Source organism: Mus pahari, chromosome 9 (assembly GCF_900095145.1).
Source record: "Mus pahari chromosome 9, PAHARI_EIJ_v1.1, whole genome shotgun sequence".
In the NCBI taxonomy this organism is placed as follows: Eukaryota; Metazoa; Chordata; class Mammalia; order Rodentia; family Muridae; genus Mus; species Mus pahari.
Window position 1 is genome coordinate 82,293,835 of NC_034598.1, and position 25,340 is coordinate 82,319,174.

The 25,340-nt window shown below is 38.8% G+C and overlaps 1 protein-coding gene, 1 non-coding gene and 1 pseudogene across 3 annotated transcripts in view; all 3 read left to right on the forward strand.

The window, feature by feature from the left end:
* The window catches only part of Nedd1 (NEDD1 gamma-tubulin ring complex targeting factor), a 41,689-nt gene extending 16,871 nt beyond the window's left edge, over positions 1–24,818 (forward strand). The window contains exons 6-15 of one of the 2 annotated variants that reach the window (XM_021204526.1): positions 6,869–7,098; positions 8,817–9,018; positions 9,380–9,578; positions 12,618–12,746; positions 14,799–14,846; positions 15,718–15,920; positions 16,970–17,126; positions 17,962–18,118; positions 22,750–22,816; positions 23,236–24,789. In XM_021204526.1, coding sequence (XP_021060185.1) covers positions 6,869–7,098; positions 8,817–9,018; positions 9,380–9,578; positions 12,618–12,746; positions 14,799–14,846; positions 15,718–15,920; positions 16,970–17,126; positions 17,962–18,118; positions 22,750–22,816; positions 23,236–23,340 — 1,497 coding nt within the window. In that variant the 3' untranslated portion in view covers positions 23,341–24,789. Of the gene's footprint in view, positions 1–6,868; positions 7,099–8,816; positions 9,019–9,379; positions 9,579–12,617; positions 12,747–14,798; positions 14,847–15,717; positions 15,921–16,969; positions 17,127–17,961; positions 18,119–22,749; positions 22,817–23,235 lie in introns of both variants that reach the window. The other variant, XM_029542537.1, reaches the window with a different exon arrangement.
* On the forward strand, positions 3,708–4,404 carry LOC110326264 (annotated as a pseudogene).
* LOC115064750 lies at positions 18,745–18,889 on the forward strand. The gene has a single exon (XR_003844574.1). It is a non-coding gene; the product is annotated as a small nucleolar RNA SNORA79 (small nucleolar RNA).
* Positions 24,819–25,340: the final 522 nt, after the last annotated feature.

Consider the following 25,340-nt stretch of genomic DNA (forward strand, 5'->3'; position numbering starts at 1 on the left):
GAATGTGCACCGAGGGCTGGCGTTCAGATCTGACACCTTGCTGAAGATGAAGGCCCAAAACGGGGCCTGTGCCAGTAGATGTGTTGCCTCTGCAGATTATTCACTCACCTGCACAGTCTAGCCTCTGAGGGACTCTGGACACAATATGACTCTCTCACCTTTTCTGGTAGACAGAGCCCTCACTGGTCGCTACCTTTCCTCTGGCGAGGAAGGTGCCCAAAATTCTGGAGCCTGAAATAGAGTCTGTCCCAGAATTTAGGTTGCTTCTTTCTGTCCTGAAGCTGTGTAGCTTCTGCGGTCCACACTCTTGCCAGTGCAGACAGGAGCCCAGAAGCTGAGTCCCTTCCAGGCCGCCCTCTAACCGGCAGTGGACTGGAGCAAAGATAGTTCTCCTGTCTCAGGCCAGGAGACTGCTCTGTAATTGGCTTTATGTTCTACATGGATTTAAAAAGTTTGACTAAAGAGCTTTATTTTTAGATTAGTGATCCTTAAGTTTATGCATTAGCATAATTTATATTGGGGATAACATTTCCTTAATGATCTTAGTGATATTTCTTTAACATTTGTTATGTTCTTGCCTAGCCCCTGTATTATGTTCTCAAATATTTTTATTAATGTGAGCATAAAATAAATTGATACTTTATACCCATTTTCAAAGATAGTTTTTGTATGTTTTGTATGCTTTTCTCTTCCTAATATTAATGGAAATTATTTGAAGAATAATTATTTGAAGAATATGTGTTTCCATATGCAGCTTTGTCTTTCTTCTGCAATCATTTTCTTTGTCTAGACTTGTTTCCTGCCTTCCTTTTGCCATCGTGCTATGTCCCAGGCATGCTAACATTAATCCTTCTAATTTTCAGTGATTGCATGCATTTTATTATTTAATGACACTGCTTACCTAAAGATTCTTCTGTTCTAGATAGTTTCCAAAGTTGTATATTCACAACAAGCACTGTATTGTAATAGTGTTATGAAAATAACTTCTGATTTTGGCTTTTTTTCAGTAGAATTTAGGAACAGGTTCACTGTTGATGTAATATTTTTAGTCATAAACATTGAGTGGGCACCAGAGCAGTCCTGAGGTGTCTGTTTCTCTTACTTATTCTAATGGTTCGATAGGCAGCAGATGTTCTGGGCTCTGTAATCTAAATAAAGATTAGGGAGTAGGAGGTCTAATAAAAGATATTTCTCCTGTCCCTATCTTAATCAGTTAGGTGCATCTTTTCTTTAGAATGTAAGATGCCTGGCAAAGGGAAAGAAAACAAAAGAAGTTAAGTTTGCAAAGGGCAGATTAACCCAGCAGACAGTTTCACTGTGTGTTGTGTGTAGGCTAGTAATTGAATCTGCCAGAGAGAACTGACAATAGATTAACAAGAGGAAAGGTGTGCCAGCTCATTGCATGCAAGTGCATTTGATATTGCAAGGGTAAGGGGTGAATATCCAGGCTGTGGGAGCCCTATTAATTATAATTAATATGTGGCAGCATATTAATGAACAGCCGCAAGTCACTATGAAACAACCTGCTCATGTATGTACATAGTCAGGGACCTTTAACTGCTTTTGTGCTGTCCCTGACACTCCCTTCTCCCCCACCCCCAACTCCAAGGAAAAGCAACCATTGGGCCAGTGACTCTAAAGCCATGTACTTCCCTGTTAGATTAGTAACTCAGAGCCACTGCGAGTGCTTGAGTCTCTAGGTCCTGTCATTCTAAGGCTGTTGAACCTGCAGCTGAACCACAAGCCCACAAGCTGAAGAGGCCTCCCAGAAAGCAAGTTAAGGATGCTGCTGGTGTTCAGCTGTTTAGATTCCCCAGGGAGCACCAGAGAGAAAACACTTAAACACTGAAAAATGTGTTTTTCAAAAAAACACAAAAATAGCAAATAGAAAATACATTTTACAAAGAAAGGAATCTTTGAAACTTAGGTATCCAACAAATGATTAAAAAACCTCAAAGATACAAAAATAGTAAAATACAAAAGCAAGTGAATGTTTTATAGACTCTGGGAAAAAAAATCAGCAAAGGACTAACATTTAAAGCAGTAGTTATCAACCTGTGGGTAGCAACTCCACATATCAGATATTTACGATTTATAATAGTAGCAAAATTAAAGTTAGGAAGAAATGACAAAATTTTATGGTTTGTGGTCACCATAACAAAAGGAACTATATTAAAGGGTTGCAGCATTAGGAAAGTTGAAAACCACTGATTTAAAACATTCCTTTCTTTAGTTTTGTAGTTTTTCACCATGAAATACTTTAAGGTGTCAGTTCTTTTTAAAATAACAGAATTGATAATGGGCCTGTCCAGAAATGGAGAAAGCATGCACAGTCTATGTGAGCATCTATGGCCTTACTTAGAGCAGTTACAAATTAGCACTTATAATTTCTTAGTATCTTAATAGAAAATAGGCAAGATAAATTAATAGACAATTCATAGGAACAAAGATAGATAAATGCTTACTGAGTGTTCTCATCTTAGTATCTCTGAAGAGCACTGGACAACAGAAATGTAAATTATCTCAAGTCAACGTTAGGAATGATAGATTTGTTGGAGCCTGGAAGAGATAAGTTGATATTATCGAGCTGTAAAATGAAATAGAAGATGTTTTACTGACATGACTGTCTCAGTAGAATGTAATCCCAGGTACGGGTTCTATTACACTCACACAGATGCATGTACAGAAAGGTACTTAAGAGGTACCACCAAAGATGGTAAATCAGTTTTTCTGTAGTTGCTTAGATGACAGGTAAATTTACTGTCTTTGTTATTACATTTTTTTCTAAATACCTGTAGTGGGTATAAGAATTCCTTAGCCCATGGACTTCTTACTTACTTTTCTAAGTCTTGCAAATGAAGTTTGGACAGTTATTGTCATTTATTGATGTGATGTCTTCAGCTACCTTTGCAGTATGATAATGTGTTAACTTTCAGTTTATTTAGGAATAAGTTCGCCAGACCCTTACTTATATGAATAGTGTTTCATATTTATAAACAACCTCTTAACAAAAACAAATACATTCTTACAAAGTGATAATGTGTCGTAAGAAAAAAAACATTGATACTGAAAGTGCTAAACAAGATAATTGCTTAATAAGTTTGGTGCTGCTGGTACCAAAGTGCATTAATATTTATTTTACATAGTGTAGCAGATTAGTACTTTGCTTATATTGTATCATGGTAATGTCTTGATATTCTAAGGAGATGATGGTTTAATTCATGTGGAGCAATCAGAAATGCTGCTCTATTAATATTATCAAGAAGATTAAAGGGTAGATGTTTAAATAAACATATTTATGGATCTTAAACTATGTTAGATCCATACATAACCTGTTTTGAACACCTGATTTTTTATAAAGAAGCTAGAAATGCACACTAGAAAAGCAGGCAGCTTCTTCAACAGATGGTATAGTAAAGCTAGATAGCTGCATGTAGAAGAATCCAGACTGATCCATAAGTATAACCGTACACAAAGCTCAACTCCACATGCGTCGTAGACTTCAACATAAGGCCAGAGGTGATTCACAATCATAAAATTATTTCTGTTGCTACTTCATAACTGTAATTTTGCTACTGTTATCTATTATAATATAAATATCTGATATCCAGGATGGTCTTAGGCAATCCTTGTGAAAGGGTTTGTTGACTCTCAAAGGGCTTGCGACCCACAGATTAAGAACCTCTGGTATATAGAGACAGCGCCGGGGCAAGCGTGAGCCGGACGAGCACTGGGCGACTCTGTGCCTCGCGGAGGAAAATCAACTAAACATGGGCAAAGGAGATCCTAAGAAGCTGAGAGGCAAAATGTCTTCATATGCATTTTTTGTGCAAACCTGCTGTGAGGAGCACAAGAAGAAGCTCCCGGATGCTTCTGTCAACTTCTCAGAGTTCTCCAAGAAGTGCTCAGAGAGGTGGAAGACCATGTCTGCTAAAGAAAAGGGGAAATTTGAAGATATGGCAAAGGCTGACAAGGCTCGTTATGAAAGAGAAATGAAAACCTACATCCCCCCCAAAGGGGAGACCAAAAAGAAGTTCAAGGACCCCAATGCACCCAAGAGGCCTCCTTCGGCCTTCTTCTTGTTCTGTTCTGAGTACCGCCCCAAAATCAAAGGCGAACATCCTGGCTTATCTATTGGTGATGTTGCAAAGAAACTAGGAGAGATGTGGAACAACACTGCAGTGGATGACAAGCAGCCCTATGAGAAGAAGGCTGCTAACCCGAAAGGAGAAGTACGAGAAGGATATTGCTGCCTACAGAGCTAAAGGAAAACCTGATGCAGCGAAAAAGGGGGTGGTCAAGGCTGAAAAGAGCAAGAAAAAGAAGGAAGAGGAAGATGATGAGGAGGATGAAGCAGATGAGGAAGAGGAGGAAGAAGATGAAGAAGATGATGATGATGAATAAGTTGGTTCTAGTGCCGTTTTTTTTTTTTTTGTCTATAAAGCATTTAACCCCCCTGTACACAACTCACTCCTTTTAAAGAAAAAAAAATTGAAATGTAAGGCTGTGTAAGATTTGTTTTTAAACTGTACAGTGTCTTTTTTTTTGTATAGTTAACACACTACCGAATGTGTCTTTAGATAGCCCTGTCCTGGTGGTATTTTCAATAGCCACTAACCTTGCCTGGTACAGTCTGGGGGTTGTAAATTGGCATGGAAANTTAAAGCAGGTTCTTGTTGGTGCACAGCACAAATTAGTTATATATGGGGATGGTAGTTTGGTTTTTGTTTTTTTTTTCTTTCGGTTTTATTTTTGGGTTTTATTTTTTCCATCTTCAGTTGTCTCTGATGCAGCTTATACGAAGATAATTGTTGTTCTGTTAACTGAATACCACTCTGTAATTGAAAAAAAAAAAAAGCGGCTGTTTTGTTGACATTCTGAATGCTTCTGAGTAAATACAATTTTTTTTATTAAAAAAAAAAAAAGAACCCCCGGTATAGAGTAAGTGGCTAGGAAACAATATATTCTCTAGGACCATGTAATAGGTAATAGAGTAGATAGTTATGAATAGATGGGTGGTTAGGGGTGGGGTCGGGACTAGAACAGGAAGATAAATGGGGAGGGGAAGAGAAGAGGGGAACGAGGAAGGGAAGATGGGGAGGAGAGGGACAATAAAATTAAGGGTAATTTGAGGGGTTATATGGAAACCTAATACAGTAGAAACTTTCTAAATTGTGTGTGTGTGCGCGTGTGTGTTAGTGTTTTAAGTGAAGTTGCCAAATAACGGGACAGCTGTAAGTGGATATCTTTTATCACTAGCTGAAGCTCCAGCACCAGTACACTAGTGCAATGAAGGCACAAATCCTGTGGGAGTGACTAGCCAGTATCTGATGGGACGTAAGGCCCACTCCATGAGAAAAGAATCATACCTGACACTGCTTGGGTGACCAGAAGCTGAGACTAGATAGCCAAGAGACAGGGAAAAACAAATACTACTTTTCTACAAAAGGATTGTAGCAATAAAATGGCTCCTAATGACATTCTGCTGAACTGATAGGCCTTTCTCACCCATGATCAGAGAAGTTTCCTCCTGCAGCAGATGGGAACACAGAGACCCACGGCCAGATGATACACAGCAAGAGTGAGAGACCTTGGAACACTCCACCCTAATTGGGAGGTCTCCATCACCCCCCCCCTCTACTCTGGGCTCAGAGAGCCCTGTAGAAAAGGAGGGGAGCCAGTGGGGAGTGGGGACAACAAGAAAACATAGCCTTCTAAGCATAGAACCAATGCACGTATATACTCAGTGTGCGTGAGGCCTGCACGCTATCTCCAGTTGATAGCCACTTGTGAATGAAAAATGAGTTTTCTCCGAGAGTCTCAGCAGAGAAACAGACTACTCTTAAGCATAGGCTGCATGGTCCACAGTAGATGGCCTGCTGAGAGCAAACTCGGTGGCATCTTTTGAGTTTCCTGTCTCATAATGTCATGTCAAGAGAGCCTTTTAAATATTTTTAAATTTTTACTTTTAGTTTTGTTTTACTTTTTTTGCCCTACAGATTTTGCATATGTATGAGTTACCGTTTTTTTGTGGGGTTCTTGAATATACAATCAAGTGTTTATGTCGCTGTTTCTTGGATCCCTTTTCTTCTTCCTATTTGTTTTGTTGTGTTCTGATATTTTTACATGTTATTTAATTATTAGCACAGTTAATTATGATGCCAATAGAAATCTGGACACAGTATTTTAGGAAAGGTAGGTATAATTCAATCAATTTTAATCAAGTTGTATTTATTCAGCCTGAATTTTCTGGTCCAGAAAATAAACTAGAAAGGAAGCTTGTCTTCTGGTGGGGTTAGTGTTTAGAGCAAGTCCTGCGCTGCTTTCAGACTGACATGTTTTCAAAGGAGGTTTAGCCCATTCCAGTGTAGAGGGACCCATCTTCTGTACCTGTGCCTTACTGTGCTGCTTACTGTGTTGGAATGTCAGCGCCACAGGCCCCACACAGACCCCACACAGACCAATACATCCTGGAGCCTAAGGGCTGTAGAAGTGAGTGCAAGAAATACCTTCACCCTCTCCCAGGGTTCTCTTGTGATCCAACTGTGCTTGGGCCCTGTATATATGGTGACTGCTCTAACCCCTTGGTTAATGTAGACAATGTGGATGTATTATATTAAAAGTTTTCCTCTGAAATGGAGGAGATTGAAGAAGCTGTGTTATCTAAGATAAAATTGTGACAGATATTCAATTAATAGAATATTGAAATGTTGCAGGGTCATCTTATAACACACTAAATAACATAGTGGTTGTGATCAAACATGTCTGTCTTTAAATCAGAGAATACCTAACCCAGCATAGACAGAGTTGGTGGGATTGGGTCATGTTATGAATGTTTGTGTCATGTCAATGTGTCTTCATCTCACAGCCTATCCGGCACGTCAAGTACTCATTGTTTAGGAAGTCTCTCTTGGGCAGCGTTTCGGATAATGGAGTAGTGACTCTCTGGGATGTGAACAGTCAGAGTTCATACCACAGCTTTGACAGTACACACAAAGCTCCAGCTTCAGGCATCTGCTTCTCTCCTGTCAATGAACTGCTGTTTGTAACCATAGGCCTGGATAAAAGAATCATCCTCTATGATACTTCAAGTAAGAAGTAAGTGTGACATTGTCATGAGTACTTGTTTTGAGACAGGACCATACTTAGCAAAGGTAGGCCTCAAACTTACCAGTTAGCTAAAGATGACCTTGTACTTCTGATGCTCTTGTCTTGCTGAATTATGGAATTACGGATGTCACCACACCTACATTCTGTGCTGCTTAGTGTTTTATGTGTGGTAGGCAAGCACTCTATCCCCTGAACTCCGTCTCCAGGCTTAGAGTGTTCATGCTTTAATTTAGTGACAGATAGCTCATTAACAGACGTTTGTGACTTACACAAGCATCTGATCACTATAAGGGGATCGGATATTTGTACACTTGATATATCTAATATGATAATTTTCTTTGTTTTCTTACACAAAAAGAATGGATACAATATATACATTAGGGTACTTTTAGACCATGGGGGGGGGGGGGCGCGGCAGGCTTCATTATACATCTTTATTTCAGCAGTCTAAAGATTCTTTTGTAAAATGCAACTAAATATACTTTTTAAAAACAGTTTTGTTAGCCGGCAGTGGTGGTGCATGCCTTTAATCCCAGTACTTGGGAGGCAGAGGCAGGCAGATTTCTGAGTTCCAGGACAGCTAGGGCTATACAGAGAAACCCTGTCTCAAAATCCAAAACAAACCAAAACGAACCAAAACAAACAAACAAACAAAAAACCAGTTTTGTTTCAAATTAATTTATTTTCTGTATCAAAGTTTCTAAACTAGTTATATTCTACCCTGGTGTTTCTGTCAGGGAGTGCTGTCCTGAGCACTGTAATGTACCTCAGCACTGGCCTGATCTCTCCCACTAAGTTCAGTGACATGATAGTCTGCAAACATTACCAGATGTCCCTAAAAATATTACCCCTGCTTGGGTACATGGTCTATGAACCATTCAAACTCTTCTTGTGTGATAACTGCTTAATTTAGAATTAAAAAAAAAAAGAATTTATAGATCCTGTAGAATGCTAAGGTTACTTACTATCAGGGGACAATCCTTCTTGTGTGATAACTGCTCAATTTAGAACTTTTTTAAAAAAAAACAAAAAGGAATTTATAGATCCTGTAGAATGCTAAGGTTACTTGCTGAGGGGAGATACCAGAATTGGGCCTTGCTACAGTGTTCCAGTAGTTAGTTACTATGACCTGTTTCACTCTCTGCTCTTTTTAAAATAGTTCACTGACAGCCTCTGTGGTCAGTAAGCCATTTGTTTTCCTCTAGTACCAGATAAACCAGCAAAGAGCAAGTCAATATCAATTGCCTGCCTGTGGTTCGGCCACATGAACTATGTTGTTTTAGCCTTTTGGTCAAGAGATGCACAACTCAGAACAGAGTGGCATCTGCTCCTGTGAAAGGTCACAGTCCCTCCAGAGACAGGCAGGTCACTCAGTGGAAACTGGATATGTAGTGCCTGCTCAGCCCTGAGGCTGGTGCCTGTTGTCACACACGCTGCCAGAGAGTACTTAATCCAGGAAACAGGAGGTCCACATGGAAAATGTAGGCTGCACAAGTGTGATGTGAGTAGACAAACGGTGGAATGTTCATTCTTTACAGGTTGTGCTGTTAGATGTATCTGTAAGACATACCCAAACTGCTTTAAACAAGTATTTGGGATATGCATTGTTTGCCCAGTTCTAAGTGTTCTTGATAAGTAGATGTGTCATATAAGCTTATACTCCTGTATATACTAATGTATTTGCATATTCTCCTCCTCCTCCAAAGGCTAGTGAAAACTTTAGTGGCTGACACCCCTCTGACTGCAGTAGATTTTATGCCGGATGGAGCCACTTTGGCTATTGGATCTTCCCGTGGGAAAATATATCAGTATGACTTAAGGATGCTGAAATCTCCCGTAAAAACCATCAGTGCCCACAAGACATCTGTGCAATGTATAGCATTTCAGTACTCCACATCTCTGACAAAGGTGAGATATTCTCTTTTCAACATTTTCTATTTTCCCAGAGATTCCTAACTCAGAAAATGAAAATTATCTCTTGTCACCTAAACACAGAATTGTATTGCTTTATAGTTATTTTATATGGTGACATTATACATCATTTGAATATAAAGTCTTTTGAGACTTGATTTTAAAATTATTTAGTATTTAATTCTTCTATGTAAGAATTTTAAAATGTGTTGTTTGGAGCAAAGTTCAGATATAGCAGCAATCTTCAGATTTATAAGAAGAAAAATTAAGTTTTTAATTTCATGCGGCACTTATAAAATATTAATGTTTATAATGACACATTGGTAACCTGAGCTTTTAAATATTCTATTCCATTTAGGCAAGTTTAAGTAAAGGCAGCTCAAATAAGGCTGTAGCAGTGAACAAACGGAGTGTTCCTGTGAGCAGCAGCAGCAGCGGGGCTGCCCAGAATTCTGGTATTGTCAGAGAAGCACCCAGCCCTTCCATTGCCACAGTTCTCCCACAGCCTGTGACAACAGCTCTGGGCAAAGGATCAGGGGCTGCTCAGGACGAAGCAGGTAATGTCGCTTATGTCAGAGTGATCTGAGGCCTTTGTCTTTTCCCCACAGTTAGCCCTTTCTTTGAGAACCTAGGACCCATTTGAGTACTTAGGCAAAACTGATTAGTAGATACCGTTGAAAAACTGAAACTTACTAATTTTGCCTTGTTACGGAGCTCTTAAGAGCACTTACTCTCTTCACCTAAATTTCTGATGTGAGAAAGAGTGGGTTATTTTAGCCATTTGTCTAAAGACTGGCTGATCTTCCCTTATGTCCTGAGCAGAGTGGGAACATCAGTGCCATCTGTTTAGTTTGACCTTAAAGTCAAGAGCGTAAAATGCAAAAAACAAGGTGAAGAGCTACTCTTAATGTTTCATATCTCAAAATGAAAAGTAAGTCAGGTGGTAGGATAAATATTTTGAAATGCCGAATAGTTGCCTGGCACGCATTAAAGTATAGTTTTGTTAGCTGGAAGTTAGAGTGTTTAGGTGATCTCTAATGATGATCTCGTTGACTCTGGTGGGTCATAGGAAGGTACAGTGTAGTGGTGGCTTCTCTGTTCTTTGCCTGTAACAAGAGCCAAAGTCTATGAATTCTCAGAAACACTCTGCATTCAGTAGTGACTCAAGTACACTGACTTGACTTTGCCGGGCAAGGCCTTGGTCCTCAGCATGAATTCGCTACTTCCAAATAACAGCAGGACTTCTATGTGTTGACTCTGATAGTGTGGGATAACTGTTCTCACTATCAGTTTCTTGCGGATGTTCTGTGTCACTGTTAATAGAATAGTCATAACATACAGAAAAATAACTAGGTCCAGTTTTAAGAGCTTGGAGACACTGTGGGTGTTTACCTAGAAGAAATTATTTTTGAAATATAACTGAATAATGTCTCCTAAAATGCTTAATTAACTATATTATGAAAATTCGCCATTATTTTCATAACTAATTCTGCAATTCTTTTTCATGACTTTAAAAACTTAAAATAATGGTTTATAAACTGGGAAGCAGAGCATGATTTTTTAATAACCAGCTCTTCTTTAAGGATGACCACTCTCATTAGCAAATGAAGACCTGGACTTGCAGGGTAACTTACAGTGACAACTCTCAACAGTCTCAAAATCTCTGGCCAAAAGAAGTATTTGTTTTGTCCTCACAGACAGATTTCTGTTTGTTTTGAAGCAGCTGTCAGCTTATAGAGAAGTTATACTCATAGTGCTGAGCTCTTGAGCTCTGCCCTTTGGCAAACTCAGAGTTTCATAAGCTCATTCCCAGCTGTTTCCTTACTCTCTGTTGTTATACATACACAGATACATCTTCGCTTAGCCAGTAGGGCTAAGTGTGTGTGTCTGTGTGTGTAAATGTGTATCTGTGTGTGTGTGTGTGTGTCTGCAGGTACATGTGTGCTGTATGTGTCTGTGTTTGTGTGTGTCTGAAAACGTATCTGTACAGGTGCATATGTGTGTGTCTGTGAGGTGTGTGTGTGTGTGTGTGTGTGTGTGTGTGTGTGTGTGTACGTACCCGATGACAGCTTTGGGTATCACATTCCTTGTGGACTGTCTGCCTTATTTTTGGAGTCAAGGTTTCTCACTGGGTTGGAACTTGCCAAGCTAGCTGGCTAGCAAGCCGCAGAGATCCCTTTACCACCTCTGCCTCGCCATTGCCAGGACTGCAAACACTTGTTTGTTTTTCTTGTGGGGTCTGTGGGTCACCTTCAGGTTCTACTGCTTTTGGGACAAGCACTTTCCTCCACTGCTGTCTCATTGCTTTCTACTTATACACTAGGATAACATTTAACATTTAAGATAATTATGGCAATCAGAGAAAATGTATCTCAAGTGTCTGGCACATGAGACTAGTAAGTGATAAAACAGTGATATTGTAGTCATAGTCATAACCATGATGCTGACTTATTTTGAGATTAATCTGCAGTTAATCTAAAGTTTTAAAAATTCCAGTTTCTACTCTAGTTAACTGATTGAGTAATTGAAAAGAACCTCCATAATTTGTTGCTGATCCTTGGTTTAAGTAGGAAACAGCAATTTAAGAAGTGAAAAGTAAGGCTTCAGTACTGTGTTTTTATGATGCTAACCCTCTGGTTATTCATTCAAATACACTAAAAACCTAGAAAAATGAGGCAAACCCCTCCTTCCCCATGTGATCCGCTTCCAGCCCAGTCCCTGTGTAACCAGAGTTAACCCTGAAATTCTTAGCCTCACAGTACTCCGGTCCAGCTGTGTCACTGCCAGGCTGGAACCCCTGCTGGAAACACCGTTCAGGGTTATGATACACAGACGTGTGGGTTTTTAGCAGTTTGTTTTTAAGTTCATTTCCTTAGCCCAGCTTTGGAAATTCAGTTGACTGTCATCACTGACTTCTCAGTTTCCATTTGAAAACTCTTTTTAAAATGTACAGCAGCATGCTGCCAGTCAGAACCTAGAGCTTGCTGCTAACACAGCAAGGTGGTCCTTATTCCATGCTTTCTCCCACAGAGCCTTAGCTCTAAAGTTATGTGCTAGCAAGCCCTTTTCTCTTGCCTACTGCAGTCTTCTTTATGAGTTTGATACCCTCTGTCCTTATTGCTAGTAATGCACTGAGTTACGAGTCCTTTAGTTGGGTCATGATGCGAGTAAGGAAAGTTAAGCTCCCACTATTAGTGGAAGAAGACTTCAGATGGGGATAAAGGCCTGCTGTCTACAAGTTGGAGAGCAAATGTTTATAGTCTCTTGTAGTATGTTAGACATCATGCATATGCCTTGTGGATTTGTCTTAGTCAGTTGTAGGCAATCAGGCATAACAAACATAGATTGTATTTAGTACACTTTAAGAGGGCAGCAGAAGCATATTAATAATTTTAGAAACCTTCCAATGAAGTGATGTCTGTGAACAAATTACTGTTTAGAAAAGCCCTTCACTGACATATTCTGCTGCTTTTCTTGATGCTTAATTATAAACTTGCACCAGAGTGGGTAATGTTCATTTTACAGTCTAGCTTCTGATGTTAGCAGCTATTTACATGGATATAATAACACTGACTCTTGTATCTAATTCTTCCAAGGTTTGGCTCGAAGCAAAAATACAGATATTTTTTCTAAGGAAACAGATGCTGGAAAAAGTCAGGATTTCTCCAGCTTTGATGATACTGGGAAAAATAGTTTAGGTGACATGTTCTCACCAATCAGAGATGGTAAGTGTGTCAAATCAGGGCCTAGTCTCTTAGATGTGGGTCTAAATCATACAGTGGTTTGTTCATTTTCTCAGTTCCTGAACTGGATCTTTCCTGTATTTGATATGTGAGAAGTTGCCATGTTCTAGCAAATGCTGGACATTTATTGTACATGGTTCCAATCCCCGCCGCCGTAGGAGGGGATCCACCCAGGGTCTTCTGTGTGTTAAGCTAGTGCTCTGCCTCTGAGCTTAGGTGCCAACAGAATTTCTTAAGGCAGTCTCCCTTGATAAACAATCTTTGACTTGTATCTGCTTCAAATAAATCTCCTTAAAATCTTGGTTGTTTGGTATGCAAAAATAAGGATTATTAGTATTTCTTTGGTATTTATTTAGTTTTCTAGATAATAGACTACCTCCTCTTGTATACTTGTATATGATAGTTTCATGTGTGTGTTATATCATCTCTGCCACTACCCTGTAACTGCACCACTGAGAGGAGACCATTGTCACCTTGATGCATGGCCACAATGTATATCATTGTCCCGCTCTGCTTTTCTAGTTCTACTGAGGCTCACACTCCTTAATGGGATGGTTTCAGTGCTAATAGCAGTATCAGTGATCCAGGAAAATATCTGGAGAGCAATTTGACAGATAAATTATTCATGGTTTCTGGCCTATTAATTCCATTTCTACCAATTTACCTCAGAAAATATTCACAGACATCTGTAAGATTTGTGTGTTTACAGTTTTTTTGTTAATATTGAAAAACCAGAGCGATTCTAACATGTCCATAGTAGAGGATTTAAACACACACAAACTCACACACAACTTTTGCAACTTTTGTGTATTTAAGACGAAAGGAGGGGCTTTTTGCAAGAATAAATTAATGAGCAGCCTAGCTTTTCCTTTAGTTGCTGCACCAATTTTCAAATGTAAAATTTGAGGTATATGTCTCCATCTATTGAGGTGTCACCCTTTCTTTTGTTTGTTTGTTTGTTTTTGTTGTTTGTTTTTGTTTTGTTTTTGAGACAGGATCTCTCTCTTTGTAGACTAGGCTGGTCTTGAACTCAAAGATACACCTGCCTCTGCCTCCTGAGTGCTGGGATTAAACTTGTGTTCCGCCCACCACCCAGCTAGGAGGCTTCTTAATTTAAGGAAAATGTGGACAAATATAATGCTTGTTTTGTTGACTAGGAATTGATTTTAATTCCAAGGGTGAAATTCTCTAAGGAAAAGGCTTAATCTTTGTGCCTCAGTTTCTTCATCTATTAAATAAAAATAAAAATAATTTTTATATCATGATGAACATAAGAATTTTGTGTGTTAGGGGTATTGACGTCTAAGCTCATTTGAGCAGTTGCCTAACACACAAATCTGGTACACTCAAGAGAGAAAGGGGGAGGAGAAGAGGGAGGGAGGGAGAGAGACAGACCAGGTAATCATGTGCTTATTGGCCATTTGTATTTCTGATGTATTTGTTACTGGCCTTTGCCCACTCTTCTGTTAACATGTTAACGTTCAGTTCACAGTTTTTGTTAGGTATTGGCAAATGAATAATTATAATATTGCAATAGTCCGTGACTTAAGTTAGTATCAATAATGTCACATGTCTTTATAACATTGTAATACTTGTAAAATATTCTTATTTTATTTAATTACTCAAAACAACTTTATGAGACAATCAAGGCATTATCTCTAGTGTAAACATACAAAAATTGAAGTTTAACTGTATTAGAAGCTTGCCCCAAATCAGAAAGGTGCCAAGTAGAATCAGGGGAACTAGGCTGTTGGACACCAGCACCTACTTTTGGGCTTGTTCATGCAATGCTGTCTCCTTACATGATCATGGGATTCTGAGGGAAGTTAAAGAATGAAAGAGACTCCCGACTGAGTCTGGTGTTGATCTCTGGCCTCACTCATGCTCAGGGGTGTCAGTCTCTGGCCTCTTGGGAGAGGGAGCAGGAAGCCTAAGTTGCCTCAGCTTCTTTTTTGCAATTTTTAAAAATATTAAACTGTATTATAAAAAAATGTTACAATAAAAAGTTACTTTGATTTTCCTATTTTCTTATAGATGCTGTAGTCAGCAAAGGAGGTGATGAATCTATAGGCAAAGGAGATGGTAAGAAATCTTGAAGTATCTTCATGAAGATAAACAGTAATGCTGCTGTTGCTGCTCTGTAACACCCCAGCTCCTTTAGCTTTAGATAGCCAACACTTGGCATCCCACTGTCTCATGGAGTTAAGCATCACTGGCCAGATGCCATTCATTGGCTCCTGATCTCTCCTTTCTTGATGCTTCAATTAAGGAATTGGCTAGAGCTGCATTCAGCTCTGCTTCCAAGTTTATTCAAGTGGCTTTTGACTGGAGAGACCAGTTTCTTGCCCCCTTGGGCATCCTCTCAGCTGAGTTGAAAACAGAGCAGCTGCTTCCCTGCTAGTGGACAGTGAGATCAAGGGTAGCTGAGAGAAGCCAGACTAGCTGATCTTGGAAGTGACAGCACACCCTTTAGCCATACTCCTTTCCTTAGTCTAACTCGGCCATACAAAGGCAGATCTCTGCCTCAGGTCATCTTACAGGCTGCCAAAGACCCATACAAGTTACAGCTCTCAGTTATCAAGAGCTAGTGCTGCCTCAGTCATTTATTGTGGTTTGTAGTTTTCAAAGTATTTCCATAAGGAAAGAACCTTTTTAAGACATCCTTGCTATGTAGCCCAGGCTGTCCTGCGTAAAGCTCCTGAACACATCGATGCTCCTGGGTACATGGTTTTTCAAAGGCTTACCACACTTCCAGATAGGAAGTAGTGCCAGCATTGAAAGGATGTACCCCCCTCAAGTCCACATCATTTTAGCTGAGAAGTAAGCCAGCCTTCTGAGTCCTGATCCCCTATTTTTTGTCAAAATTTTTGGCATAATTTTAAGAAAATTGCTTATACCCAGTGTTTAGGGTTGGAAGACATCTTAAGCATATGGCATTTCCTTTCTTTCCCAGGCCTTGACTTTCTACCACAGCTAAACTCAGTGTTCCCCCTGAGGAAGAATGCAGGTGCCTCCAGCACTCTGGTGCTGCACTCCAGCCCTCTTAGTGTCCTCATGGGATCTTCAGGGAAAGAAGAAAACGAAAGCCATGAGCTGTCAGCCGAGTCTAAAAGAGCATACCTAGGGAAGCAGGAGCCTAAGGACTCCATGAAGCAGGTATCCACCAGAAAGGATACCCAATGTAACGTTTACCAATCAAGGGGTGATCACCGGATATGTGTCGTAATTATTAATGTCTTGTACTTACTAGGCAGAAAAATAGTTTTAAATCTTGATGCTAGTTTTTAATAACCGAAGAACACTTCTGAAGCCTGTCAAATCTTGTCTGTATTACAGATAACCACATATCTGCAAAAGAATATTTCATAACTGAATTATTTTGAAGAGAAATAATTCTCATGAAGGCAAGGGAAAGACTTAACCTCATGTTTAAACAGAAAAGTCAAATTAAAATAGTGTACATTATAACTCTTTATCTGTGCATTCTTTATTCTTATTGAAGAAAAGAAATTTCCAGCTAATTCTTACTTCTGAGAAGTAAAGCTAAAACACTGGGGGTGTGTTTTATGGGTATTTTCAGTTCACTGAGTCTGCTTGAGTAAAATTCTGATTTCTTAAGGAGACATAAAAGAAAAGAGATTATGTAGAAAAGGGGGGAAATTCTTTTAAAATATATTTCTATTGCAGCCTAAAGCAAGCAGGTGATCAAGTGGTTCTTAGTGTTAATGCAAATCTAGGTTGCTAAGAATGAGTAAAGGATTAGTACCTTGGGGTCACAGGTTATAGGGAGGTCAAATCTGTAGGTATTCAAATCGCAGTGTTCATTTTTCTTATTTACATTTAAAACTACAAGGTAAAAGAGAATCAAAACAGAAGTACAAAAATGTCTTTAGTTTTCAGTATTCTCATCTAGATAACTGCATGAAAGTCCAGAGTTCTCTTTTCTCTACTCCTCCCTCTTCCCAGGGATTTGCATTTTCACCTGTAGCCAACAAGTGCTTAGTAAATTAGCTTTTTGAAAATTCACATTTTGATTAACATGCTTGCTGTGCTGGTAGCACTAGCTCCTTCTCAGTCTCTCTCTGTTCTTCGTTTTTCTGACTCTGCCTGTTGGAAGAAAGCAGTGAGAATTAGATACAAAGTTTGTGGGTAATAGAATAATATAAGAAATGCATATTAAAGTGACTGTTTGTTTTAAATACAAGTTTACAAAGTTGATCTCCTCTGGTGCTGAACCTGGAATTCTAAATACCTGTCCATCGTCTAACCAAGCAAGAAATCTTGAAAAATTTGAAAAGCCAGAAAAAGATATTGAAGCCCAGTTGATACATGAACCCTCAGTCAATGGCTCCTCAACTACAGGTAAGCACATTGAACGTCCTTAGGTTTGAAATCTGCAGTTGGGAAGGTTCCTGATTATTTTGCTTTTAAAGGATAAATAGAATAACCATGGACCAGATAACGGTAAAGGAATGCATTTATAGACAGCTCACCAGCATGACTTCTCCTTCTTATTAGAAGGCATGAGCGGTTAAATCCATCAACCCTGATTTGATCATTTGATATGAGCCTCATTCTCAGTCCAGTATATAAGGGCTTGATTTAACTCAGTGTGCATAATGAAGAAAAGCTTTTTGGAAAGGCTTGGGTAATACCTGAAATCTGTAGAAAATTTGAAGTAGGTTATATTGTTAGAGTTTATGCCATAGACACATAAGACTCCGTTTCATTTAAGGGAGCTGAGCTGGTCTCGAAGAGAAGTTGCCTGTTCAGAAGATCTCTTCACAGAGAGGTGGTCTCCATTTGTTAAAGTCTAAGGCTTTGCCAGTGGCAACTGCTTCAAGCCTGTGTTCTGCCTGTTTGTTTTCAATAGTCCTGGTTTATCTGGTTTGTGGTATGGCTTGTCACATACATCTTTTATAAGAAGAAATGGTTCAGGGATTCTTCAAGATTAATCCCTCTGTCATATGTTATTACATTAGACAGTTGGCAGTTTATATATACAGATAAATGACTATTAGAAATAATGACATAGAAAGTTTCTAAAATTTGTACTCCAGACACCGAGTTTTTCTAAATGTCATAGGAACCCTGTTCTTTTGCAGTTTCCGAAGTCTTTCTTTACCAAATCTTATTTAGAAATGCTTGATGTTTCTTAGTCCAAGTTAATTATCATTGTTTTCTCCATCTGTTTTAGTACCAAAGGCAGCATCCTCCGTCACCGCTGGAGTAGCCAGTTTACTCTCAGAAAAAATAGTCGATACCCTTGGGAACAGTCGGCCAAGTGCGCCGCTTACCTCAGTCCAGATCCGCTTCATTCAGAACATGATACAAGAAACACTGGATGACTTCAGGTAGCACCGAGAGACTGCTTGCCCCTAGTCCCTCAGTTTGTGTGAAACCAGACCAGAATTCATCTTGGTAATTTGTATATTGTCTAGGTTGTGATGACCACAAAAACAGAAAACATGAATTTTGACCTTTTTGTACTACACTGTGGAGAGGCACATTTGCCAACCTGATGGAGAAGTCTAGTGTGCAGCACAGACTTTGTCTGAGTCTTCAGAATGTGGGCAGATTTTTATATACTCAAATGTTGTTCTTAAATCCAATACTTACAGGTCACCTTTAAGTGCTCTATAGCAAGTGATGTGGGAAACAGACCTTTTATGCTTGTTTTATATTTTGTGTGGGAGCTAGGGTAGGGAACATTTGTCTTTGCACCTAAGTGGAGGTCAGAGGTCAGACTGTGGGATCAGTTCTCTTTTTCTGCTGTGTGGGTTCTGGAGATTAAACTTTAGTCTCCAGGCTTGACTGCACCACCTCACCAAGCCTGAAAGACACCTCTTAAGTGTACTTCTAAATGTTTTTAGATAGATGACTTCAGGATATTGCAAATATGTATATCTGTAGATATAAATCTTTCTGTAACTTAGCTGTGTACTTTCTACCACTTGAGTTTTCAGGATAAACTTGTGTTTGATGACCGTTCCTCCTGTCGCCTTTAGGTATGGCGCTAGGATTTTAGGTCATCATAAATTAAAATAGATTTTTTTCACTCAGAGAATATTAAGATGTTGGAATTATCTCTATGTATTCTCTGAAATTTGCAGGATCATACAAAAAATATTAACATGTATTCTAGAACATTACTGCTTCATTTTCATGGTTATTTCAGGGTTTGGAAGCTATTTTCAGTCACTAATTTTTTTTTTGTAAGATTTTTTTTCCCCCTTTTTAACCTTGAATTTCTTGGATTTTGATGAGAAGAAAATTGGAGATATATAGTTTTTGGTTGGTGCACATTTTTAATTTTTAAAATATTTTAAAATACATTTTTAAATATTTGAGATTTTCTTTTTGAAAGATCATCTTTTTGATAAGAATGGTGTGCCTAGTTTATATATGTATCAGATATTAATACAGAAGTGGGAATCTTCCCACAGTGGCCTTAGTTTCTTTAGAATAAGTACATTGTATCCTGTTTTGATGTGTGTGTTTGTTTAATGTGAATCAATTCATGATTGGCAAATAGGGTACTCTAGACAGTGTGACAGGAATTTTGTCCTGTAACAACAACTGGACTAAAGTGGATATATGAACACAGTGAATCTGGCTGTCTCCTGTTTTCTCGTAGATTGCTGTGGCAGTGTGGTCTGTTCTGAAAGCATTTGGTTTGTGATTATTTCCATCTCTGGGTGTGCTGTCCTTTCATCGCTTAATGTTGCATCCTCAATCTGTTCTTCTTTGCCTTCCGTTAAGTGACCATCAGGTTTTCTCAGTAAGATCATATTCAGTGTTTATGTATCGGACTTTTATCATGCTTTTAATTATGCTGGTATTTTTATTAGGGCTTGTTTGTACTCAAGACAGTTATATAGATTATGAGTGGTCTGCTTTAGTCCTTTCTCTCTGTGTCCTCTTACTTTCAGTGCATGGTTTTAAAAGAGAAAAGAGTTTTTGAGGACACCATAAATATTTATGGCCTGATAGGAAACTGTCTGGATAACAGCTAAGTCCAGTGCAAATAAAATGATGTTGAAAACAGAGAAAGGGAGCAGTTTTCTCCGGCAAATTTAGGAAGGTATCACTGAAGAGAAGTTGATTTACACTGAAGTGTATGGGGACAGCATGAGAAGAGACATGGTTATAAATTCTAGGAATGTCCACAGAGAGAAGGAACTTCGCCAGACATGATAGCAGAGGGGAGTGTTCAGGAAGGCCTAAACACAGAGTTCATAGAGCATGGTAGTGCTTATTGCCTGTTTAGTATACAAGCATCCGAGTGTCAGTTCACTGATAACTGCTGATTCTCACGAGGTTGGCTCAGGCCTTCCTTTCAGCAGAGAAGGCTCTGAGTCCTAGGTGGAGTCTGCTTCGCAGCTGGGCCACCACCTCTTTACATTATCAGGGGTTTTCATTACTAAATCTGTTTCTGGCTTTCTGTACCTGCGGCCCTAGTGGCTCAGGGTTTCTAAATTATTTGCTCTGCCTCTGCGTCCAGTAGGTTATATACAGCTACCTCTGTCATTGTGGGTCACAGAGGGGGCAGTGTTGAGGCACTTGGTCATGTATTTTAGCTCTCGTGGCTGATTCTCTTTGTGAAGACCATACATAGCACAGGCTTTTTATAGTATGTCATCCCTGCCCCCAAGACATCACATTCTCTGTGCCCTAGGGAGTCTCTTTCAACCATGAGTCTTTGTTTATTGTTTATTTTTAATATAAGCATTTTGTGAAGGCCCAGGGGGAAAAGTTGGTCATGGCAGACTTGACAGCAGATGGTCTTAGAATTGTAAACTCTGTAGCCAGTCTCAGTTGACCATAGCTGAGCAGTGGTGGTGCATGCCTTTAATCCCAGCACTTGGGAGGCAGAGGCAGGTGGATTTCTGAGTTCAAGACCAGCCTGGTCTACAGAGTTGAGTTCCAGGACAGCCAGGGCTATACAGAAAAACCCTGTCTCAAAAAACCAAAAAACAAAACCAAACAAAACAAAAACTAACAAAAAAAAAACCTATAGAAATTTCAGCTCATTCTCTTTGGCTTATCATGGGGAATTTCTCCTGCACATGCTCAGTCTAGAATCTTGGGCCTCTTCTCTCAGGAAGAATTCCTCCTTTCTTTTACTCTAGTTTAAATTTCTTTGTATTTGCAACAGTTTTGTGTTTAATTTTAACAGTTAAGGTTTTACAGACTTGTTCTTGCCATTGAGAGATGGCATGAAAAGTGATCTTTCAGAGTTTTCGTCTGTCAGGCAGCTCTCTTTGTTTCTGTAGTCTCTGGGTTTAGGGTTTCTTAGAGTTAGTTTACCCCTAAATTTCCCTTATTCCCCTGACTTAACCTTTGCCCTGTGGGACAGCAACCCAATGTCTGGAGCATTCACTCCATCTTTTTGTCTTAGGGGTCTTATTTTACCAACCCCCCACGGATGTCCAAATGCTCTCTTCTTAGCTGCTACTTTATCTTTGCTCTCTTGCCATCCAGCCCAGTGCAGGAACTCACATGTGGCTCCTGGAGACATCAATACATTAGGCTTGCTTTTCTTTAGGCCTGTCCTCTTTAGGATCTTGAGCCTATTTGGCCTATTAATCTTGACTTTCTTGGTAGTCACGTGCTCTTAACACTCCCTCCCAGGGAAGGGTATCTCAACTGCCAGGCCCCTGTTGTATTCAACCTTGTTCTCCAGACTGAAATAAATATACATGCAGCATGGGAAAGCAGAAGTAAGTATGGACTTGATCTAGAAGTAGAACTTTTTTTGTGTAAGACAGTAACTTTTGAAACCCTGGCTGTGTTAGTTTGGTCTGATGTCTTTTTTCTTTTTATTGCCTTTTGTTGTATTCCTGGGAACTGTACTAAGGGCCCAGTGTGTGGTGGGCAAGTACTCTACTAGTTTGCCTCCAACCTTTCTTTTTTTTTTTTTTTTTTTTTTTTTTTTTTTTTTTTTTTTTTTTTTTTTTTTTGGTGCTTTTTTTTTTTTTTTTTTTTTTATTTATTTTATTTATTTATTATATGTAAGTACACTGTAGCTGTCTTCAGACACTCCAGAAGAGGGCGTCAGATCTTGTTACGGATGGTTATGAGCCACCATGTGGTTGCTGGGATTTGAACTCCGGAACCTTCGGAAGAGCAGTCGGGTGCTCTTACCCACTGAGCCATCTCACCAGCCCGCCTCCAACCTTTCTAATACCTTCATTTTTATTTTAAATATATAAATTTAAATTCTTTCAGTTTAAAATTTTTCTATTTATTTATTATTGAACTGGAAAACAGATACAACACAGGGACTTAGTAGGTATGTTAGGCACATGTTCTATCACTGAGCTATGTCCCAAGCACATTACAGATAGACTTTTAAAGAAAAGCATTGCTTTGTACAAAAATGTTCAGAAGACTTAAGATTTTCTGCAAGCATTAAACAGTAACATCATATGGGATCACATGGTAAACCTTCATGAGTTTATCATGTGTGTTATATGTACTGTCATTTTATTGTCATAGTTCCTAAGCTTTATTCAGCATTAACTACTTAGAGCTGATCAAATACCCCTTCTGCTGGTAGTCCTCCCTCAGTAGCCAGACATCGGCAGCGAGAGGGCCTTGAAATCTAGGAGCAGCCTGATTGGCCTAGAAGCCCCTCTCCCCAGTGAGCCCTTCTTTAAAAAGGGTGTAACCCGGTGAGAGATGCAGAGGAAGACAGGAGCTGGCAGCCTGTTGAGCCCTCTGTGTAACAACGGATGAATTACAATTGCTCTGACTCCATTTCTTCATTGGAAAAATGCCCGTTACATTGTGGAGATTAATGAGTTCCTAAATTTTCAAGTAAAGGAATCACTGTACTGCCAGTCACACAGCAAACATCACTGGTACATTGATAAACCTGTGATTAATACCTAATCATTTAAACAGTGAGAATGCTTTGTGAGTGAATGATCTAAAGCTGTAACATTGTTCCAATTCTAATGGGGGGTTATTTTCTTTCTAGGGAAACTTGCCATAGGGACATTGTGAATCTGCAAGTGGAAATGATTAAACAGTTTCATATGCAACTGGTATGTATAGCAAATAGTCCTAAAGAGTGTAGCAGGGCAAGGATCTGAGAAAAAGAATCCATGAAAAAAAAAAAAAGGTCTATTTTTATTTAGTTGTTATAGCTAGTTGCTAATGTAAGTAAGTAGAGTTTGGGATGTTTTAACAAGTGAAGCAGATCTCAGCTACACATGTGCTTTTTAACTTGTGAAAATTGAGGCTTCTAAACGGGTTTGTTCTTTGACGAGTAAACAAAAAGATTCCCAAAAGTATGACTGTAGCTCTCCCTGATACTTAATTTCTCATGCAGTCTTCCTGGTTAGGTCCAAGGAATACCATTTAGCTAGCTAATTGAGCATTGGAGTGGCAGCTCAACTCATGTAACAACTCATTGCGTAGTGGGAAGAGCCTGTAATTTAAGATGTATGTCTGCCTTTTCCAGAATGAAATACACTCTTTGCTGGAAAGATACTCGGTGAATGAAGGCTTAGTGGCTGAGATTGAAAGGCTGCGAGAAGAAAACAAAAGGCTGCGGGCCCATTTCTGAAGACTCTGGGCACCTTGATTTGTTAGAGTTAGGATGTTTCTGGCAACTATAATACATGGAATCAGTATTGTTTGCATGGCCTTGAAAATGGATTTTGCAACATGCACTATTCCATCTCTGTCAGACATTTATATTTTTATATTAAAACTGCACAGAATACCAATCTTCCTAGTGGGGAAGTCAACAGGATCTTTATTTTCTGAATGCCTTAGCTATACACTAAGTGCCCTTTTCCTAAAAGAAGAAAATGTTCATGAGAATAGGTTTATGTTTTATAAATGACTTTTTAAAATAGATGTATTTTTGATGGACAATTTGTATCCCAAATTTTTTTAGGTAGCCAATGTTTAAAACCTTGGTATACCTTCTATTTTATGAAGAAATAATTTTAAAGTGGCAATTGGATTTTTTCACAGTTTAGTAATTATTTTGTTAACATGATGACATCAGGTATGCCTTATTTATTTAGTGTATATATAATACATTTTTGAAGCTTTGCGTTGTACAGACTCATGGTACCTTTGTTCTGGTTACCTAATTTTATATATATCAAAAACTTTTAAGGGCTTGGAAGATTCAAGGGCTATACATCTGCTGATTGTCTAATGAATTAACTATGTGCAAAATCATTACTATGAGATTTTCATCACTCAACTTAGGATCAGTGAAATTTTCTTATAAGATACTAACTAAATATTAGAATATTGTTACCATTTTTTTCTCACAAATGACAGACATAGATTATTTCTTCTGTGTTGTGTATCATTAACTTTCTCTAATTACAGTGTGCTGTGAACAGCACTTTTTATCCTTAGCCTTACCATAATATTTATAAAGGTTCATCATGCAAAGAATTTACATGTTGGCAGCGCTGGCCATGTTCATCTGCCTGCTGTGATCCACACTTTGATAGGGTTGGATTAGGGGCTACTCACCCATTTATATTCTTGTTGCCACTTGCCCAAAGATGTCAACTGTGTACTTTATATGTAGATCTGTTACCAACTTTTGCTTTCCAGGATCAAGATGTTTACTAAAATGTAGCTTAGATTGATAACTATGTGTTTCTAAAGAGATGGCATCTGTAATGGTGTATTTAATAAATATAAACCTATGAATAATTATCTCCAAAACTGGAACAAGAATAAGACTTTTCCCAAGTGACTCAGAAAGTCTATTTGTTTATCAAGTTTCTGTGGTCTTTTCTTGGCAGATATGGCAGCATTATGACTTGTAACAAGTCCCCTTATATGTCACTCAAACAATATTAGAATGCAGAAGTCTTTTGTCTATATACTACATTCTAACCTATTAACATTTTCCTATTTCCTTTTTTCTATAGGTGTATATATTGTGTATTAAAAAGGGTCTGATAGAACATGTATATAGGTGAAACACTTGTCATGGATTTAAGCACTGCGTACAATAAATTTTTGTATTCAAAATGTAGACAGTCTGAGCTTGAACCTTTCACCTCTAGCTGAAATGGAGTAATAAGGAGGGAATTTAACCTTCCCTCTGGGAATTTGAAAGTGAAAGACAAGATTGTTACCAATACACAGCAATAAAATAGCACCATTTCCCTCTTCCTTTACCCCTTCCCCCCCCCATTTCTCCTCCCTTCCCTCTCCCTTCTCCTTCTCCTCCTCCTCTGTCATCTCCATCTTCTCTTCCTCTTAAATAATTAAATCCTTTAAAATTGTGGAAACCACACTGTGTTATTTGTAGTTGAATGTATAGCATCAAAGCTTATCTTAAAAAAGGAAAGACCCCTAAAATTAGTGACCTCAGTTTTTACCTGCAAGTAGAATATTTCCCAGTGTAAAAAAAAAAAAAAGAAAGGAATGAATGCAGTGGAAAACAAAATCAATTGGTGAAAATAGTGAAGCATACAGTAGTTCTAACAATAAAATTGATAAGCCACCAGCCACACATCTGAGAAAACTAGACATAAATAATCAATATTGGAACTGAAAGGAATTGCCTGTACTACAAGTATT